Source organism: Erythrolamprus reginae, chromosome 3, assembly GCF_031021105.1.
Source record: "Erythrolamprus reginae isolate rEryReg1 chromosome 3, rEryReg1.hap1, whole genome shotgun sequence".
Classification (NCBI taxonomy): Eukaryota; Metazoa; Chordata; class Lepidosauria; order Squamata; family Dipsadidae; genus Erythrolamprus; species Erythrolamprus reginae.
The window spans coordinates 239,863,766-239,886,119 of NC_091952.1; the positions used below are offsets into that span (position 1 = coordinate 239,863,766).

Here is a 22,354-nt window from a genome sequence, read left to right on the forward strand (position 1 = left end):
GATACAGAGAGGAATCCATTTGCATCCCAATCCATTTGACACCAAACAATTCAGAGTGTGCAGCTGTTTCCTACAATGGTCCCTGCGGTAACATCTGTTTATTTTCTGGCACAAATCTCCAGGAACTCTTGTTTATTACTTTATACCCCCCATTGGGCAGTATAAGAATAGTACAAAACAAGTATTATGAAATGCTAATAAAGTGCTATAAATACCGATTGTATTCATAAGCCAATCTGATCCCCAGATAATACTAGTCATAAATAATGATCTGATGTTCTTCAGAATCTTTCTCTTTAGCAAATGTATTCTTTGGTCAAAATCCTTAAGGAAACAGCAATCAAAACTCAATTTTTAGTTCATATACATTCCCTGTCCCTGTTTAGTTTCCTGCCCTATTTTTTGATTTGCAACAATCTATTTTTTGTCAACACAAGAAGAAAAATTTCCCCAACTCTACAAATTAACTGCTTCAATGATTTGGGTCACCATTTCGCAAACTATGAAATTTAGCCTTTCTATTACCTAGCTAAGCACAAAATGTCCGAAAGAGGAAATAATCACAAGGATTTGCTGATCCCTATCAGGTCTATCACATCCAAAGCCACGTAGAGGGAATCCTCGACTTACAACCACAACCTAGCCCCAATTTTTTTGATGCTAAGTGAGACATTTGTTAAGTGATTTTTCTCCCATTTTATGACTTATCCTGCCACATTTGTTAAGTGAATCATTGTTAGGGACACTGCTGTTTAAATGAAGCTGGCTTCCCCATTGATTTTGCTTCTCAAAAGATCACGTTGGCACATGTCTGAATTTTGATCATGTGACCATGAGGATGCTACAACGGTCGTAAGTGTGAAAAACAGCAATAACCCACTTCTTTCAGTGCCAATGTAACTCTGAACGGTCACTACAGGAATTGTTGTAAATCAAGGACTACCTGTAGTACACATTCTCTGGAATAGGAGTTTCATGTCTGTCCAAAGGACTTGTGATAAGTAGCTCCAATAGGCCTTGTCCTCTTCCATTGAGCCCATGGCAGAGGCTGAATTTATTTATTTATTATTTATTTATTGGATTTGTATGCCACCCCTCTCTGTGGACTCAGGGCGGCTCACAACATGTCCACAATAAAACTGTACAAAATACAATTGGATCCAATTAATATAAATAGTATAAAACATTATAAAAGTTAAATATCAAAAATCATTCACTCAAATACAAACCAAGCATACTAAGCACTCAGTGACCAGAGGCTGGGATCTAATGACCCCAAGCCTGGTGGCATAAATAAGTTTTCAAGTTCTTACGAAAGATAAGGAGGGTGGGGGCAGTACAAATCTCTGGGGGGAGCGGATACCAGAGGGCCGGGCCCCCCACAGAGAAGGCTCTTCCCTTATGCCCCACCAAGCGACATTGCCTACTTGACGGGACCTGGAGAAGGCCGACTCTGTGGGACCTAACCGGACGCTGGGATTCATGCGGCAGAAGGCGGTCTCGGATTGTCTTCCCTTTCACAGATATTTGTTATTGAGGTATAGAAATATAAAGGTAAGGGAACAATAGGTTTAGACATCAAGAGGCTTTCCAAAGGGATTGGATCAATTCTTGGAAGATGGTTCTACACACGCACGCACACAGACACTTAGAGAGTATAGATAGATAGGTAGGTAGATAGATGTTGTAGAGATCGATACTGTAGATATGGATAAATATAGATAGATGATAGCTAGTTACTGTAGGCATAGATATATAGTTATGGATGGATGGATCGATGGATGGATTGATAGAAAGATAGATGATAGATAGATAGATAGATAGATGATAGATAGATAGATAATAGACAGATATACTGTAGAGGAGGGAGGGAGGGAGGTAGAAAGACAGACAGACAGATAGACACACAGACAGACGGAAAGAAAGAAAAAATCAAATAAAAAGCTGATCCTGCAAGATTGTTCTCTTGATAATAGTAAAAAATAAGAGAGATAATTTCAAAAAAACTGCCACAGGCATATAGTAATTAAACCTGTCTGTTGGATTATAGATAACACTTCAGTGACTGTTTTCTACATTTCAAGTTCTTAGGCAATTTTCAAGTCGAAAGTCTTGTCAAGGCACCTTAACATCACAAATGCCCTATTTTAGGAACATCTACAGTGATCCCCCGGTTATTGCGTTCCCGACATTGCGAACAGGCTAATTTGCGATTTTTCAACCCGGAAGTCAAAACACCATCTGCGCATGCGTGCCCTTTTTTCTATGGGCACGCATGCGTAGATGGCGCCGGGCAGATCAGCTGCTGGGCGGCTTCCCTGGGTCTTCCCCCTCTTGCTGGCGGGAGGGCGAAGCCCCCCCCAGCACCCGCTCGCCCGCCGTTCGCCCGCCCTTCGCCCAGCCACCCGCCGTTCGCCGCTCGCCCGCCCTTCGCCCGGGAAGTTCGCCAGGAGTCAGCGGAGAAGCCGCGCGCCTGTTTTAAAAGATCGGAGCCGGCCTGGGGGGGCTTTCCAGCAACCCCCAAGCCCCCAACCCGGGCTCGGGGGTTGCTGGAAAGCCCCCCCAGGCCGGCTCCGATCGTTTTAAAACAGGCGCGCCGCTTCTCCGCTGACTCCTAAAGCGGGGAAGTTCGCCAGGAGTCAGCGGAGAAGCGGCGCGCCTGTTTTAAAACGATCGGAGCCGGCCTGGGGGATCGGAGCCGGCCTGGGGAGGCTTTCCCTTTCAGGGCGGGCGAGCGGCGGACGCAGCAGCAGCGAGGAGTTTGCGTGGGCGGCGGGGAAACCCCAATCTTCGGCTCCTCGCTGCTGCTGCGGAAGTAAAAACACCATCTGCACATGCGCAGATGGTATTTTTACTTCCGCAGCGCTACTTCGCGAAAACCCGCTCATTGCTGGGGGTCCTGGAACGGAACCCTCGCAATGATCGGGGGATCACTGTATATCCAATTTCAAGTATGGACCCACTGGTACAAGAACTGCTTTGAATTATCCTTTATGATGCTTATGATACTTCAATAACATTCCAGAAAAGCACAAGCAAAGTTTGCCTTGTCTGTTATGGTTTTCAAACTCTCCCCACTTAATTCCAATACACGTTCCAGAACTTTAGCCCAAATGTTTCTGTAGAGTTTATGGACTTTGAGGGTATTTGCCATGGCAATATAAAATTAAGATCTAAATCTCAGACTGCACAAAGTCTGAAAATTAAATGGCCATTTTGTTATTTATTTATTTTATTTATTTATTATTTAGATTTGTATGCCGCCCCTCTCCGCAGACTTGGGGCGGCTCACAACAAGATACAACAATTCATGACAAATCCAAATAAATTTAAAATATTTTAAAAGATTTAAAAAGAACCCCATTTACTAGCAAACACACACACAAACATATCATGCATAAATTGTACATGCCCGGGGGAGGTGTTTCAGTTCCCCCATGCCTGACGGCAAAGGTGGGTTTTAAGGAGTTTACGGAAGGCAGGGAGAGTAGGGGCAGTTCTAATCTCTGGGGGGAGTTGGTTCCAGAGAGTCAGGGCCGCCACAGAGAAGGCTCTTCCCCTGGGGCCCGCCAACCGACATTGTTTAGTTGACGGGACCCGGAGAAGGCCCATGCCTACAACATATAGGTGACCAAAAGAAAAAAAAACCACACAAACAAACAACTTATCCATGTAGAGAACTGTGCCTTAGACTTTCCAGAAGAAATCTGCTAAGTATCCCCAGCAAAATGAAACACAAATTGTTTTAAAAGAACCAAGTAAAGACAGAACAAGACTATGTTAGAATACTGGCTTCAGAACAGGAAAAACTCTAGTCATAGTTGGAAACATGTCAAATTTAAAAAGCCGTAAGTATTCTAGAGGCCACTTTTGGGTCCTCAAGTCTTTAACTCAATCCACTTGCAGATTATTCAGATGAGTTGCTGTCCTCTTTGTTATTTATAAAAGAAGCTGAAATAATAGTCCCAGTCATCTTTGCAACCAAACAGTGCTGCGCCTGTACTAAAGCTACCAGATTTTTGTCCTCAGCAAGGGGCTCAAAAATTATCCCTTTATTATTTGAAAAATGGGAATAGTGCTTTAGAAGAAGAATATGTCCAAGCGGTGCTTTGATTTTAATAAATGCCACATGGAGGCTACAGAAAGCCATGATAAAGCAAGCCAAAATATTAGCCCACCCAGTTTGCTACTGCTTTGTCTTATCCGACACAGGTTCATTAGACATTTTAAACAATGGTCATTGTTTCCAGTCCAGCTGACTTGCATTCCCTCTTCTGAGTTCATAGGATGTACCCTACCATTTATTTATTATTTATTTATTAATTAGACTTCTATGCTGCCTTTCTCGAAGCAACTCAGGGTGGCGTACAATATTATAAATGCAGACAATATATGCATATATGGCCACGCTCTGAAATACAGCATCAGTTTGTGGTCCAGTGGTTAAGGCACCAGGCTAGAAACCAGAAGACTGTGAGTTCTAGTCCTGCCTTAGACATGAAAGCCAGCTGAATGGCTTTGGGCCAATCACAAGGAGACTGTGAGTTCTAGTCTTGGCTTTATTTGTTTTTATTTATTTTATTTATTAGATTTGTATGCCGCCCCTCTCCGTAGACTCGGGGCGGCTCACAGCAATAATAAACAATATGTAACAAATCTAATAATTTAAAAGAAACACTAAAAGCCCCATTATTAAAAACAAACATACACACAAGCATACCGTATATAAACTGTATAGGCCCGGGGAAGATGTTTCAATTTCCCTATGCCTGACGGCAAAGGTGGGTTTTAAGGAGTTTACGAAAGGCGAGGAGGGTGGGGGCAGTTCAAATCTCTGGGGGGAGCTGGTTCCAGAGGGTCGGGGCTGCCACAGAGAAGGCTCTTCCCCTGGGTCCTGCCGAACGGCATTGTTTAGTTGACGGGACCCGGAGAAGGCCAACTCTGTGGGACCTAATCGGTCACTGGGATTCGTGCGGCAGAAGGCGGTCCCGGAGATGTTCTGGCCCGATGCATGAAAGCTGGGCCAATCACTCTGCCTCATCTCAACCCACCTCATAGGGTTGTTGTGGGGAAAATAGGAGAAGGGGCGAGTTATGTTTCCCACTTTGAGTTATTATAAAATATAATAAAAGAGGGATCCTAAACAAAGATGATTAGGGGACTGGAGGCTAAAACATATGAAGAATGGTTATAGGAACTGGGTATGTCTAGTTTAATGAAAAGAAGGACTAGGGGAGAAGTGTTCCAATATCTCAGGGGTTGCCACAAAGAAGAGGGAGTCAAGCTATTCTCCAAAGCACCTGACGGCAGGACAAGAAGCAATGGGTAGAAACTAAACAAGGAGAGAAGCAATTTAGAACGAAGGATCCATAAGTTGGGAATGCTCCAACATTTGAAGTTTTTAAGAAGAGATTGGAACATTATTTGTCTGAAGTGGTATAAGGTTTCCTGCTTAAGCAGTGGGTTGGACTTAAAGACCTTATCCTATCCTATCCTACCATTTATTATTTTCTGTTTGAATTTTCAGTTTACAATTAAAAACCCAAATATCACAGAAAAGATTAGTTTAACACATATTGAAACCCTCTTATGGCATTCTCGCTTATGAAATGGTCTGCCCATAGAAATGATTGGATCCGACAAATTTGTAACTTCCGGTCACAATTCAAAGTGTTGGTTATGACCTATAAAGCCCTTCATGGCACCGGGCCAGGTTATCTCCGGGACCGCCTTCTGCTGCACGAATCCCAGCGACCAATTAGGTCCCACAGAGTGGGCCTTCTCCGGGTCCCGTCAACTAAACAATGTCGTTTGGCGGGACCCAGGGGAAGAGCCTTCTCTGTGGCGGCCCCGGCCCTCTGGAACCAACTCCCCCCAGATATTAGAATAGCCCCCACCCTTCTTGCCTTCCGTAAGCTTCTTAAAATCCACCTCTGTCGTCAGGCATGGGGGAACTGAGATATTCTTTCCCCCTAGGCTTCTACAATTTATGTATGGTATGTTTGTATGTATGATTGGTTTTAAAATAAGGGTTTTTAGCTGCTTTAGTATTGGATTGTCGCATGTTGTTTTTCCCACTGTTGTTAGCCGCCCCGAGTCTATGGAGAGGGGCGGCATACAAATCCAATAAATAAATAAATAAATTACTCTTTGAAATATGCTTTCTGCTTTGCTCAACTCACGTGATTTTTGAAATCCTGAATCAACCATGTTTCTTAATTGCTCCTCTCCCATAAAGAAGAGTTTCCAGTTGAGTGAAAACAGTGGGAGATTTTGGACACATTTTCTCCATCTGTCACAGTGGCCATTTAAAATGGAAGTTTTTGAGGTTGTTTTTTTTTTAAAGCAGAAGCTGTTTGCCAGCAGTGTGATTTCTAAGGGCTATTCAGTAATGGCCTGAAGATATGACTCGCCGAAAAAAAATTACAACCTATTTGAAGTACATTTTAAGAAGGGAGATGCTCACTTCTAATTAACTTTTCCTTCATGGTAGAGTCTGCCCTGAAAACCCTTAACACCGGCTATTGGATTTATTTAGCTTACGTCTGATTTGCCTAAGGATGCACAGAAAGCAGCTTAATCGGTTCATGATTTAGTTGGGCGCTGGCCTTATATTCTTCCTGACTGCTAAAGCTTTACTAATATGGTACTCAACAAATCCTTTTCAGAAGATCTATTACAGTTGAAGGAGTTGATTGCTCTGCTTTTCCTTAAAACAATAGGGATCTAATTATGAGTATTCTATTTGGACCACAGGACCAAGGTCATACTGCTCAGACATAGTTAAAAGAAGCCAATTATGGCCTATGCATTCTTAAAAGTTACCACACTTTTCGGAGTATAAGACACACCCTTTTCCTCCCTAAAAGAGGCTGGTAATATGGATGGTCTTATACTCTGAATGTAGCTCCCCCCCTCCCCAAGCCCTAACTAGCTGCTAACGATCTTTCCAGCTCTTACCTTGCAGGCTCTTTCATTGTTTCTCTCTGTGAATAGTGTTTTCCAAACCCTGTCTTTGTAGGGTTTTTATTTCACTGTTTTACTTGCTCTGAATGTTTCTTTCCAGCCCGAACCAAGGTGCTAACAATATTCCCAGCTCTTACCAGCTTGCAAGCTCTTTCATTGTTTCTTTATGCAAAGAATGTTTTCCAAGCCCTAAGTCTTTGCAGGATTTTTTCATTGCTCTAACTTGCTCCGAATAAGTTTCTTTCCAGCCCTAACCAGGTGCTAAGGACGTTCCCAGCTCTTACTGGCTTGAAAGCCCTTTCATTGTTACACTCTCCAAATAAAGTTTTTTAAAAGTCCTAACCAGGAGATAAAATAATGTGCTGACTAAGGACGCTAGCCAGATGAAAACCTAGTAAGCAGATTTTTTCCCCCTATTTGGTCCCCAAAAACTAAGGTGCATCTTTTCGTAAGCTGCTTAAAACCCACCTTTGCCGCCAGGCAAGGGGGAATTGAGATACATTTTCCCCCTAGGCCTCTACAATTTTATGCATGGTATGTCTGTATGTATGATTGGTTTTTATAATACAGTGTTCCCTTGATTTTCGTGGGTTCGAACTTCGCGAAAAGTCTATACCACGGTTTTTCAAAAATATTAATTAAAAAATACTTTGCGGGTTTTTTCCCTGTACCATGGTTTTTCCCACCCGATGACGTCATATGTCATCGCCAAACTTACATCTGCCTTTAATAAATATTTTTTTTAATAAACTTTAATAAATAAACATGGTGAGTAATAATCTGAAGGGTTGCTAAGGGAATGGAAAATTGCAGTTTAGGGGTTTAAAGTGTTAAGGGAAGGCTTGTGATACTGTTCATAGCCAAGAATAGTGTATTTACTTCCACATCTCTACTTCGCGGAAATTCAACTTTCGCAGGCAGTCTCGGAACGCATCCCCCGTGAAAAGCGAGGGAACACTGTAATGGGTTTTTAACTGTTTTTAGTATTGGATTATTGTTATGTGCTATTTTATTACTGTTGTTAGCCACCCCGAGTCTGCGGAGAGGGGCGGCATACAAATCCAATAAATAAAATAAATAAATAAATAAATAAATAAATAAATAAATAAATATATATATATATATATATATATATATATATATATATATATATATATTCCGGTGCGTCTTATACTCCTAAAAATATGGTACTTAATTTTCCCACCAATAACATGTGTTTGTATGTTAGAAGATGTTTGAAATGCTTTTCAATTTGTAAGCTGCCAAAAGTCTAATGAATAGGAAGTATACAAATAAGTGTTTCTTTTTCACAAATGAAGGCATGCCCCAGGATAATGTTGCAGGATCTAATCTGGGTTGGTCACCGGGATGAGAGGTTTTCTCTCCCGAGCTTTCAGATTCATGCTGGAGCCCATCTTCCGGGAACTTCTCTCCAGCAGAAATTCTGCTGTTCTGTGTGTGGTATTTATAGTGCCTGTTATAAGTTGCTTTTTAGACATTGATTGGGGCTGTATTGATGGCTGTCTTTTATGTCAGTAGCTGCCATTTGCTTGTGCTGCCCAGCACCCACTTTCTAAGTAGTTGATAGGCTGGTGGTATTGACTAACAAAGGGCCTGTTTCCCAGGCTTTAACCATTTCCTTGGCTGTTTTAGAAATATAGAAGACTGACGGCAGAAAAAGACCTCATGGTCCATCTAGTTTGCCCTTATACTACTTCCTGTGTTTTATCTTAGGATGGATATACAGTGATCCCCCGCTCGTTGCGAGGGTTCCGTTCCAGGACCCCCCGCAACGAGCGGGTTTTCGCGAAGTAGCGCTGCGGAAGTAAAAACACCATCTGCGCATGTGCAGATGGTGTTTTTACTTCCGCAGCGCTAGCGAGGAGCCGAAGATTGGGGGCGGCGCGGCTGTTTTAAAACGTCGCCGCCGGCATGGGGGGCTTGCCAGCACCCCCCGGACCCCCAACCCGGGTTTGGGGGGCTGCTAGGAAGCCCCCCATGCCGGCGGCGACGTTTTAAAACAGCTGCGCCGCCCCCAATCTTCGGCTCCTCGCTAGCGGGCAGGCAGGCGGCGGACAAGCCGTTCGCTAGCGCTCGCTCTCGCTGCTTTCCAGCTGAGTCCTGAAGCGAATTCGCTTCAGGACTCAGGTGGGAAGCGGCGAGAATGAACGGCGTGGGCGCGGGACGCGCGAGCGGGCGGCGGACAAGCCGTTCGCTAGCGCTCGCTCTCGCCGCTTTCCACCTGAGTCCTGAAGCGAATTCGCTTCAGGACTCAGGTGGGAAGCGGCGAGAATGAACGGCGTGGGCGGGCGAAGGGCGGCCGGCAGCAAGGAGTTTGCGTGGGCGGTGGGGAAACTCCTTGCTGATGCCCGCCGCTCGCCCTCCCGCCAGCAAGAGGGGGAAGACCCAGGGAAGCCGCCCAGCAGCTGATCTGCCGGGCGCCATCTACGCATGCGTGCCCATAGAAAAAAAGGGCACGCATGCGCAGATGGTGTTTTGACTTCCGGGTTCAAAAATCGCAAATTACCCTGTTCGCAATGGTCGGGGACGCAATAACCGGGGGATCACTGTATGTTTATCCCAGGCATGTTTAAATTCAGTTACTGTGGATTTACCAATCATGTCTGCTGGAAGTTTGCTCCAAGGATCTACTACTCTTTCAGTGAAATTATATTTCCTCGCGTTGCTTTTGATCTTTCCCCCAACTAACTTCAGATTGTGTCCCCTTGTTCTTGTGTTCACTTTCCTATTAAAAACACTTCCCTCCTGAACCTTATTTAACCCTTTCACATATTTAAATGTTTCGATCATGTCCCCTCTTTTCCTTCTATACTATACAGACTATACAGATTGAGTTCATTAAGTCTTTCCTGATACGTTTTATGCTTAAGACCTTCCACCATTCTTGTAGCCCGTCTTTGGACCCGTTCAATTTTGTCAATATCTTTTTGTAGGTGAGGTCTCCAGAACTGAACACAGTATTCCAAATGTGGTCTCACCAGCGCTCTATATAAGGGGATCACAATCTCCCTCTTCCTGCTTGTTATACCTCTAGCTATGCAGCCAAGCATCCTACCTGCTTTTCCTACTGCCCGACCACACAGCTCACCCATTTTGAGACTGTCAGAAATCACTACCCCTAAATCCTTCTCTTCTGAAGTTTTTGCTAACACAGAACTGCCAATGCAATAGAACTGCCAATGTTTTATGTCCAACAATCTTAGTAGCTGCAAAAGTGTGTTCCTCTTCATTGCAACGTGGAGACTAATTGATAGCCTCCTCATCTCTGGGTCTCCTCATCTGACTGTTCTCTTATGTTCTTGCAATGTTCATTTTTATTTATCAAATTTAGCCACTGCCCACCTCATTACCTAAGTGACTGTCAGCAAAAAAATAAATTGTCCCAAAGATGCTTTTTCACAAGGCAACTCGACTTTGTTTTTTTCCTCGAAGACATTTTGCTTCTCATCCAAGAAGCTTCTTCAGTTCTGACTTAACGGTGGAAAATAGAAGGATTTATATTCCTTGCAATCATCCGGTTCTTAGCACTCTTTCTGAGTCATTGAGGCCGCTTGGGAGTTTATTTCTGTCTTCAGATTCAACTGAATAGTGCAAATGGGTGTGGAACCTTCTTGGAACTGCTGAAACAGGAGAATAGCTGGTGTTGTATCCCTCTGTTGAGAGAGGGCTGTTTAATGTAAATGGCCTCTTTGACCCTACTTTCTAAATGGAGGTCCTCTCTGTCCAGAATATGGACTCTGCTCGCTTCAAAAAAGTGACCTTTGTCTTTTGAATGCAGATGGACTGCTTAATCTTGTCCTAATAGGTTTGTTCTCCTATGCTGTTCTTCTATGTTGTCCCTCTCCCTCTAATGTGCAAAGTCCAACTAACTTTTAAAAAAGCACCTTTGGGACAACCATGACCTGGATGACTGAGAATCTCCATAGACAAGTAAATAAACTGTACTTCTGCTGCACTGTTGAGTCCGGAGGAGTACATTATAAATATCCTTTTATCCTAGCTAGGAGTGGTTTCATCATCATCTAAGCACAGGAAACACTTCCATCTATGGTCTTTCTTTATAAATATGAAATGGACATTTAAAAGCATGGACCCAAGTCATGATCAGGAGATGAAAGACTGAATTGCATGACCATGTGAATATATTATATACCAGGGGTCCCCAAACTTGACAACTTATGGACTTCAATTCCCAGAATTCTCTAGCCATTCTGGGAGTTGAAGTCCACAAGTCTTAAAGTAGCCATGTTTGAAGACCTCTGGTATATATGAACATGAACAAACTGTAACTTTCAAGTAAAGATTTAGCATGTGTTTATGAATGAATAAACAACACGTTTTTACATTTTTGGTAAACCAGAAATTACTGCCTTCTAAAATTAAAAATCAGATTTTGGGATATTTAAATATCAGAATCATTTTGTTTTGTTTTGAATTATTGACTTTTATCCACCCAACACTAACCTGGTGTTGATGGTCTTTCCAGCATATTTAAATGATGGTAGATAAAAGCTTGACTGTCATGAACGGTGTCCATATCAATCTCTTCTTCTTCTTGGGAATTTGAAAACTGCAATATTTGAAAACAAACAAAACCAAACATAGATATGTGTTAATCAGCAACTAAAATAAGTTTCCCCCCCCCTTTTTCCGCATCTGTGGAAAATAATTATAATAAGCATGTTGGTTTTGCTTTTTAAAACAGCCTAATTTCATTTGCTGTCAATTTCTCCTAGAATGAGAACTATTTATTTAAGCTCCTTAAGATATGGCTATTAATAAAAATGCAAAAATGAAGCAGACAATGGGTTACTCAGTCAGTCCCTCCTAGTATTAACAATTTATTACTACTATGGGACAGATGAAGATACTAGACATAGTAGTGTCAAAGGCTATAGTTCTCTCTCCCTTGTTTTTGGATTGTCTCATGTTCATAAGTCAAAAAAATCATGTCATAAGATACTGTACAAGGCATCTTTCGAAATGGACTGGATCCCCCCCCCCCCCCCCAGGCAAGTCCAGAACCATATATTGATATCTGATGTTTAAGACTGGAGCATGCACGGTTCTCCCATTATCTACCATTGATTACCCTTATTTTGAGTTTAACTTTGCTGTCTTCGGTCTTCTCAAGTATCTGTCCAGGTTCCAGTGGAGACCCAAGAGGTGTGTCAGCTTTCCTCTTCAACCCCTGCTGATGTGGAAGGGGAAGGATTGATGTTTCCTTAATAAGGTGATCATCTTCCTTGAGAAGCAATTAAAAATAAATTTGAAAATATTAGTAGTGGTATAACAAGAGTATAAACAACTCTAATTTATAGAAACATAGAAGATTAATCACAGATAAAGAGCTCATGAACCATCTAATCTGCCCTTATACTATTTCCCCAAATATGCCCATGTTACACCAACACTCCGCAGTCTGCATTGGTTGCTGATCAGTTTCCGGTCACAATTCAAAGTGTTGGTTATGACCTATAAAGCCCTTCATGGCACCGGACCAGATTATCTCCGGGACCGCCTTCTGCTGCATGAATCCCAGCGACCAGTTAGGTCCCACAGAGTGGGCCTTCTCCGAGTCCCGTCAACTAAACAATGTCATTTGGCAGGACCCAGGGGAAGAGCCTTCTCTGTGGCGGCCCCGGTCCTCTGGAACCAACTCCCCCCAGAGATTAGAATTGCCCCCACCCTCCTCGCCTTTCGTAAGATTCTTAAAACCCACCTTTGCCGTCAGGCATGGGGAACTGAGATACTCTTTCCCCCTAGGCCTTTACAATTTATGCATGGTATGTTTGTATGTATGTTTGGTTTTATAATAAGGTTTTTTTAAAGTTGTTTTAATACTGTATTGGATTGTTACATGCTGTTTTTTATCACTGTTGTTAGCCGCCCCGAGTCTACGGAGAGGGGCGGCATACAAATCCAATAAATAATAATAATAAAATAATAATAATTTCCTGTATTTTATTAGGAACGGAACCCAATACATTTGGGATCCTTCACAACATCAGCTGTAGGAGTAATTCTTGAGAACACAAATGCAATTATTCCAACTGGGATACAATGGAATGAGCTGTCATCCTCCCAAACAGGCCAAATCATAAATATGTTACTAAACAATGACACACATTCCTTTTTTTAAAAAAGGGCTATCAGGCCCCTAGGTGTACAAGATTACTAGGAGAGCAATGGGGGAAGGGAGGATATTATGAATCGTAGATTAGTTATGACCAATGCCAAAACAAAGCTACGAAGGTTGCCCAAAAGGTAATGCACCACATTTTTTTCTCAGCCTACAGTAATGGTACGAATGCGAAACTTTAGATATACATTATTTGAATTGTCAGGAGTGCGTGTATAAATTTTGCACTTCTTCAGACAGATAGCATAGCTGCAGCAGTGTTTCGAAATGGCGTCTGTAAGTGATGTACGTTACAAGCAGAGGGTCGTCATTGAATTTCTCACTGCGAAGAAGGAAATTGTTGAGAACATTCACAAACGTTTGTATACAGTTTATGTAAGTTCTGCAGTCAACAGAGGTACAATTAGTCACTGGGCACAGAGGGTGAGGCCACTAGAGGTGATTCGCACAGTGCAGAAATGGTTTTGTGACCAGAACAAGGAGTGGTACCGACAGGGCATACACGCCCTTGTGTCTCACTGGAGGAAAGCCATAGAACAGGACGGAGATGACGTGGAAAAATAGGGAGTGTAGAAGAAACATCATTCTTTCTTGTGTGTACGTTTCATTGTGTTCAATAAATAATTGTTGAAGAAAAAAAAGTGGTGCATTACTTTTTGGGCGACCCTCGTACCTATATAAGTTGAGCCGTACAAGTAAGATTTTTAATTTATTTATTTATTATTTAGATTTGTATGCCGCCCCTCTCCGCAGACTCGGGGCAGCTCACAACAGAATAAAACAATTTATAACAAATCCAACTATAATTTAAGATATTTTAAAAACCCCGGTTTGATTTAAAAAACCCCATTTACTAAACAAACATACATACAAACATACCATGCATAAATTGTATATGCCCGGGGGAGATGTCTCAGTTCCCCCATGCCTGACGACAAAGGTGGGTTTTAAGGAGCTTACGAAAGGCAAGGAGAGTAGGGGCAGTTCTAATCTCTGGGGGGAGTTGGTTCCAGAGAGTCGGGCCCGCCACAGAGAAGGCTCTTCCCCTGGGGCCCGCCAACCGACATTGTTTAGTTGACGGGACCCGGAGAAGGCCCACTCTGTGGGACCTAATCGGTCGCTGGGATTTAATACAGCCTTTTACAGAAAGGGCATGTTTTGCTAATGAAAAAAAGGACGTCAGCCTAGAGGAAAAAACCGAAGACACATTTGTTTACGCTTGTCACTCGTCATGTGGCAATTTATCACCCAGGCTGATACCTTAAAATCTGTGCCATTGTTTGTGGAGGCTTCCCTTTCCATAAGAGTCCATGGACAGGACATAGGCAGGGTGTTCGCTTTTTCAAGCAACTTGCACGAGAAAAACTAAATTAAATAAACAGCCTAAGGGAGAGTGGAGACCAAGGGAAGCAGGCTGCAGTAAGATCGGGAAAAACTAGGGTTAAAAAAGGAGACCACTGTGGGAAACTGTGGGATGAAGAAGGGAGTTCAGGGTGTGCAAGGAATTGGAGGGGGGCGGGGGAGAATTCGCTTACTGTGCTTTGGAAGCCAACAATTTGACCCAGAGCGTTTGGATTGTTAGGAGGTTCCGGGCCATTTGCTCCGGGTTCAGGGATTATCGTCGGGTTCAGCACAGCTTTCTTTTCTTTGAGGTTAAGGACCAAGCCGAGCTCTGGCAGGGGCAAACAGGAAGGCCTGCTAAGACCGAACAGGGTGAAGTACAGGTCAACAGCACCACAGCGCAGCCTCCAGTCATGGCACGTACCTGGGGAAGCAAAGAGAGAGAGAGAGAGAAAGAGAGGGAGGGAGGGAGGGAGGGAAGGAGGGAGAGAGAGAGAGAGACGGAGGGAGAGATGGAAGGAGGGAGAGAGAGAGAGGGAGGGAAGGAGGGAGAGAGAGAGGGGGGGAAGGAGGGAGAGAGAAAGAAAGAGAGGGAGGGAGAGAGAGAGAGGGAGGAGGGAGAGAGAGAGAGAGGGAGGGAGGGAAGGAGGGAGAGAGAGAGAGGGAGGGAAGGAGAGAGAGAGAGAGATGGAGGGAGAGAGGGAAGGAGAGAGAGAGAGAGGGAGAGAGAGAGAGAGAGAGAGAGAGAGAGAGAGAGAGAGAGAGAGAGAGAGAGAGAGTCATCTTTATAGTTATCCTTCCATTGCAACATCTGCAGCAAGGAGAAAGAGCTCTCAGAAAGTTATTCACTCCTATAGGTAGTCCTAGAGCAGTGACTACCTACCTTTTTTTTCCTTGGGTGCCAAAAGAGTGCACGTGCACACTATTGTGCATGCGTGAGTGCCCACATCCATAATTCAATGCCTGGAGAAGGCGAAAACAGCTTCCTCTCCCCCAGAGGCCCTCTGAATGCTGGAAACAGCATGTTTCCCAACTTCTGGTAGGCCCAGTAGGCTCGTGTTTCGCCCTAACTAGGCTCCAATGGTTTCTCTGGAGCCGGGTGAGGGTAACCCCCCCTCCTCCATACCCACAGAGGCTCTCTGGAAGTCAAAAACGCCCTCCCAGAGCATCTGTGCGAGCCAAAAAACAGCTGGCCGGAACACACATGCACATTGGAGCTGAGCTAGGACAACAGCTCCCATGCCAGCAGATATGGCTCCGTGTGCCATCTGCCATTGGTTCGCCATCTCTGTTCTAGGGTTATGACAGCCATTGGGACTGGGGTTGCCGTTGCTAAGCAGGAGGCTGCAAGGCGCGATTTGGAGCGACTGCACTGCTTGGCAATGACAGTCCAACCAGTCGTAACTCAGGGATTGAGGGCCGTTTAAGGGAGAAGCAGAGAGAGTCCCAGGTAAGGAATGTAGGGGCGCTGCAGAGGAGTGAGAGAAGCCCAGTACTGACCACGCACAAGACAGCAATAGAATTTAGACTAACATACCGCTTCATAGTGCTTTTACAGCCCTCTCTAAGCGGTTAACAGAGTCAGCGTATTTCCCCCAATAATCTGGGTCCTCATTTGACCCACCTCGGAAGGATGGAAGGCTGAGTCAACCTTGAGCCGGTGGTGAGATTGGAACTGCTGAACTACAGCAAGCAGTTAGCTGAAGAAGTATCCTGCAGTGCTGCACTCTTACCACTGCGCCACCCCGCTGGGAGTGGGAAGATGGGAGAGTGTATATGTGCTGCACTTTGGCACAAGCTCAGGAAGGCCAGGGAAGGAGGACACAGGGTGCGTACAAGCGGAGAAAGGCTGGGACGAGAGGGCATGGACGCAGGCAAAAATGCAGACGGGCCTAGAACGGAGGACATGCATGTGTCAGAATGCAGAGAGGCTGGGAAATGAGGGCGCTGGTGGGTGCATGCAAGTGTAGTGAGGGCTAGGAAATAGGGTGGTATGCTTGTGCAAGTACTGGGAGGCCCAGGAGGACAGTCTTTGGCGCATGCACTTTTAGCAAAAGATGGAAGAAGAATGAGGTGCATTTGAGTGAGTAGAGGGGAGGGAGGAGAGTGCTGTACAAGTACATACAGACCAGGGAAGGACAGGGCCGGAAAAGGCAGAGAAAAGCCTCTGTGGGGCCTGTCTAGGAATCTCCTGGGAGGAAACAGGGACGGAAAAGGCGGAGAGAGAAGCCTCCATGGGGCCTCTCTATGAATATCCCGGGAGGAAACAGGGACGCCACCTTCCCTGTGGTTTCCCCAATCCCCCGCAGTTCCGTGAACAAAATTCTGGCGTTTGTCAACTAGCTTTCACTTGTGTACCATTTGCCACCTTCCTTATCCGGCTTACATGTATGTAGTGTGAAAGAGGGAAGGAGAGTATGGTGTGTGCGAGCAAAGAAAGGTGTGTGTGTGTTTGGGTGTGTGTGTAAGAGTTACCCGAGCAAATTGCAACTTCCCTTTTTGGCTTTCCCACTGTGGTAATCCGGAAAATGAAGGTGGCAAATGGTGCACAAGTGAAAACTAGTTGACGAACGCCAGAATTTTGTTCATGGAACTGCGGGGGAATGGAAACGGATGGAACTTCCAAGAACCAGGGGTAAGTCCTTATTCAGCACCATTTGCAACTTTGAACCGTGGCTGAACTAAGGGCTGTAACCCAAGGACTGACATCATTTTGCAACAACAGGAATTCTGAGCAAACGTTACTAAGAAATAATTAGCAATGCTGTTTTTACTTCTTACGTTTAACTGGTAAAAATATTCATTGTATTTTTTTATTAAATATATCCAATGAACGGACATTAAATGTATCAACTATGGGCTACCAACAGACAAATACAGTGGTACCTCTATTTACGAACTTATTTCGTTCCATGACCAGGTTCTTAAGTAGAAAAGTTTGTAAGAAGAAGCAATTTTTCCCATAGGAACCAATGTAAAAGCAAATAATGCGTGCGATTGGGGAAACCACAGGGAAGGTGGAGGCCCTGTTTCCTCCCAGGAGATTCCTAGAGAGGCCCCACAGAGGCTTTTCTCCGCCTTTTCCGGCCCTGTTTCCTCCCAGGAGATTCCTAGAGAGGTCCCATGGAGGCTTCTCCCTGCCTTTTCTGATTACATTTTCAGAAGCTCGGTTTTGCCAAGTGTATTGGTGGTTATTGAAACGGATGTCCAAGTGCCGCCTCTATGTTTGTTGAGGCAGGCATGATTCCCTTGGGTACTATTTGTTGGGGGTCAGGGGAAAGGGAGGATTTTGCCTTCTCTTTCTGCTCAAGATCCCCATGGACAATTGGTGGGCCACTGTGTGACACAGAACGCTGGACTTGATGGACTTTGGCCTGATTCAACATGGCTCTTATATTCTTATGTTCTAACAATTACAGTTTGGAGGTCCAATCATAAAATTCCCCTTTTCTACAATGTTGTAATTTCAAACAGTCGCTGAGCAAGTGTTTAATAAGTGAGGACTACATGTACAGTCGTCACTGAAACAAGTTGGGAGGTCAATTTCTGTATATACGGAAATTGTGTGTGTGTGTGTGTTTGTGTGCAGAGGAGCAAAGCAGACGTGTGTGTGTGTATGTATAACACTATAGATATAAACCTACAGACATAGGTTTATTAATCATTAGCTTTAATGCTTATAGATTTAATGAAGTACAAGGCCAAGAAAAGATATATTTATAATACAGGAAGCAACAATTATTTTGAAATATACAGTATATTTTAGCAAAGAGTTCCCAGAAGAGGAAAATAAATAGTCAGTAAATGAAGTAAAACGGGTGTGTCTTAAGCACAATTCAGCAAAGAGGAAAATTACAAGATCCTGCAGCATATGATACTGTATGGACACAAAGACCTTTTTGCCCTGATAAGAAAGCTAACAACACAATGAAATGGAGCTCAACCGTTCTTGGCATCCAAAGTTGAACCCATCTTCCAGATGATAATAAACCAGAGATTATTTATTTTCGCTTTTCTTTCCAATTTATGATTCTACCAATTTCAGCACAGACAAGGGGAAAAAACAGGAGTTCTTTGCCAAGCATTAATTCAGTCTTCAAACTTATGACTTGTGGACTGCAACTCCCAGAATCCTCCAGCCATTCTGGGTGTTGAAGTCTACCCGTCTTAAAGCTGCTGAATTTAGGGACCCCTGCATCAATTTGTTCATTCAGATAATGGTGCCATATTTTTCGGAGTACAAAATGTACCAGAGTATAAGACGCATCTTAGTTTTGGGGGAGGAAAATAGGGGGAAAATCTGCATACCAGGTATTCATCTAGCTAGCATCCTTAGTCTGGTCACCTTCAGTACATTATTTTATCCCCTGGTTAAGGGCTTAAAAAACCTTTATTCTGAGAGAGTAACAATGAAAGAGCTTGCAAGCCAGTAAGAGCTGGGAATATCATTAGCACCTGGTTAGGGTGCTGGAAAGAAACTTACTCGGAGCAAGTTAGAGCAATGAAAAAAACCCTGCAAAGACTTAGGGCTTGGAAAACATTCTTCACAGAGAGAAACAATGTAAGAGCCTGCAAGGTAAGACCTGGGAAGATCCGTTAGCATCTATCTAGTTAGGGCCGGGGGGAAAAGCTACATTCAGAGTATGACACAACCTAATTATTAGCCTCTTTTAGGGAGGAAAAAGGTGTGTCTTATACACCGAAAAATATGGTATGCAATCTGAACTTTAAAGCCAATTGTCGTGGAATATACTGATTGCCTCGGAAGCAGATATTTCAAATATGAGTATTCATTTAAGAACTTTAAAGGAATTCATTAATTCTAGCTTTATTCTGTGAGGTAGTGTACATTCCCCTTAATATGTAATAACATGATGAAGATCTAATTATTTCAATGGGCCTTTCAAGAGAGTTTATCTTAATAAATATTCTTAGTGGTAATCTGGGACTTCACAATTGTTCTTTACAGAGTAGAGTTCAATTCAAGTACAATTCAAATAAAAGGTCCACATGACTCACAGAGATTTGCTGCTAACCCTTAAAAAAAAAAATCAAGAATCTCTCTTTCATTATCACTCCTTTTGTTGCAATAAGGTCAATGAGTTAAAAGACTAGCTTTATGAGACAAATTTGCTTCGGTATCTTTTTTAAAATGCAAGACAAAATCCAAACTGTTTTACTTCTTCAATTTGACTTTTAGCAAAGTCTTCCATAAAATTGCCACCCCAATTACTTGAGCAGCTACACAACTGTAAACTTGTAAAAGGAAAAAGGTCACATAAGATTAAAGTCATATATAAATATTTTGAAATTTGTTATGAACAATAGGTCAGGTGAAAATCAATTTTTATCCTCTTGGTTCAATTTTATCAATATCTTTTTGTAGGTAAGGTCTCCAGAACTGAACACAGTATTCCAAATGTGGTCTAACCAGCACTCTATACAGCGGGATCACAATCTCCCTCTTCCTGCTTGTTATACCTCTACCTATACAGCCAAGCATTCTACTTACTTTCCCTACCGCCTGACTGCACTTTTCACTCATTTTGAGACTGTCAGAAATCACTACCCCTAAATCCTTCTCTTCTGAAGTTTTTGCTAACACAGAACTGCCAATACAATACTCAGATTTTCCCCAAGTGCATTATTTTACATTTGGAGACATTAAATTGCAGCTTCCATTGCATCTTACTAAAAAAAAGACATATTAGTTGTTGTGATTCCGTCTGAGGCCCCTCAGGGAACGGCTGATCCTCTGCCGGCTTCCTGCTCAGAGGGGGAGGATGAGGAACAGGAGGTTCAGGCAGACGGGGAGGAGGAATCTCAGGCTGAGGGAGAGGGAGGACAGCCAGAGTCCCCCGAGGGGGAGCTCTCCCCAGCAAGCAGCCTGGATTCCTTAGATGAAAATGCACAAGCAATCATCGATCTCCGGCAGAGAAGAGCAACACAACGAAGGGGACAATTAGCCAGGTACTTTCAGCACTAAAGAGGCAACAGCTGGGTTTGGGTGTGGTGCTCTCTGGAAAGGCTGAAAAGGCAGACCCACCCTTCCTGGCTTGTGGAGTATTATCTTTGGGAGTCCTGGGACCTGGCTGTGATCTTTGGCGTCTTGGAATTCTGGTTTGTGACTTTGAATACTGAAACCTTGGGGGGAAAAGGTGTGGGTCTTATTCTCTATAGTGGTGGGTGTGCCAGCAAGAAGTCTGCTGTATTGTCTGGCCGTCAGGACTCTGCTGTGAAGTCTCATAGCCTGCCTGTTGGGAAGAACAGGTTTTTCTCTGTGTTTATTTTTCAAACTATAAAGTGCCTTTGTTTTTACCAGCGTGTCTGGCTCTTTTTTCCAGTTGGTGTTGAAGTCTGGGGGCACCCAGACAGAACATTAGTATTCCACTCAATGTTTTGCTTGCAAAAACTTAAATTTATTTTAACCCAGAGCATGTTTTTTATATGTGTGATTAATCTGAAGTAAAAAAAAACCCCCAAGGAGTTGTTATGAGAATAAATAGTACAACTAAACACTACTTGTCTTGGGAGGGATGGGTGGAAAAAGACTGTCTTCATAATCAGGAAGATGTTTGGCCTCTTATGGGAAGCAGGATGTTAGACCTCTGATACCAGAAGTGTCATATAAACACAAAGATCAACACCGTCAATTTATCTAACTCTCATGAATTTCTCAATCCCATTTGAAAGGCACATAAGGAAGTAGCCATCAGTACAACTCGTGACAACAAATTAACATGCATTGTTAGATTCCCCTCACTGTCAGACCCAATTCTAATCAAATTAATTTGAAACAAAGAACATGTGTAAGATGTAAATCCACAGACAGGATGCGTGGAGGACTGAAAAGGGGAGAATAGGTTTCTCCCAGTTCTGCTCATGTAAACCGTTCTATCAGGAGAAAGCCTTAATTGCATAAAAACTAACTTCCTTTGTCCCATTGTATGCTCAATTAACAGTTGAACAAATTTGCGGAATATTAATTTTATGTACCTCATTATATCAGCATCTGATTATTTTGATAACATCTGGCGCTATCAATTATTGACATTCTTATGTTAATTCTTCTTAGAGAAATCAGTGGATTTTATTGATTTGACATTTGTTTTCCAAGTTCAGCTGAACTTTGAAGAAGCCTAACCTAAGGATCAAAACTGAGGCACTGGTTCACTATCACAAAAGAAAATCTAGTATATGATGGGGGTGATTTCCATTTATAGTATACCTAGAATAATGTTTATTACAGAACTGATTAAAAGACAAAGTCTATGTTGGAGGAAATTGTGCAAGATTTAAGTCCAAATTTGTATGCTTTAGACTATAATGGCATAAGGTAAATTTTGAACATATATAAAAATATATGTCCGGCCTCAGTCTGTATATCAATAGAGAATACCTGGGAAACATACAGAATACATACAGTAACTATAGGCAGTAAATATAGAGTACAGATTGCCTTGAGTACTATGCTAGAAAAGAAGAATATGAATATAACATGAATATAAAAGAAGGCCTTCTAAAATCAGTAGGACTTAGAGATAAGCAAATATAAATGTAGGGACAGCTGTCTAAGTATACACAATGTTATCAAAATAAATACTATATGTTCTATATTATAGACATACTAAGTAATTAAGGAAAATATTTAACCTGAATTCATAAGCTTCCAGAGTTGATCAACCAAAGCTTCATTGCATAAAGGAGATTCCATGTTCTTGGTAAATGGTGGATTCTTTGTTAACATGTTTAATATTTTATGTCTAAAAGAAGACAAAAACCAACTTTTAATCCACACAAATTCTAACTTGAAGGTTTTTATTTCTTGCACTTTCTCAAATTTTATAGGTAATCCATAACTTTAATATTAGAGTCAAACTCACT

General features: G+C 42.9%; 1 protein-coding gene across 1 annotated transcript in view; it reads right to left on the reverse strand.

Annotated features, from left to right (window-relative positions):
* TAF2 (TATA-box binding protein associated factor 2) overlaps positions 1-22,354 on the reverse strand; it is an 84,237-nt gene that overhangs the window by 14,918 nt on the left and 46,965 nt on the right. The window contains exons 22-25 of the mRNA XM_070748238.1: positions 22,124-22,233; positions 14,665-14,894; positions 12,080-12,232; positions 11,452-11,557 (exon numbers count right to left, since the gene is read on the reverse strand). Coding sequence (XP_070604339.1) covers positions 11,452-11,557; positions 12,080-12,232; positions 14,665-14,894; positions 22,124-22,233 — 599 coding nt within the window. The remainder of the gene's footprint in view (positions 1-11,451; positions 11,558-12,079; positions 12,233-14,664; positions 14,895-22,123; positions 22,234-22,354) is intronic.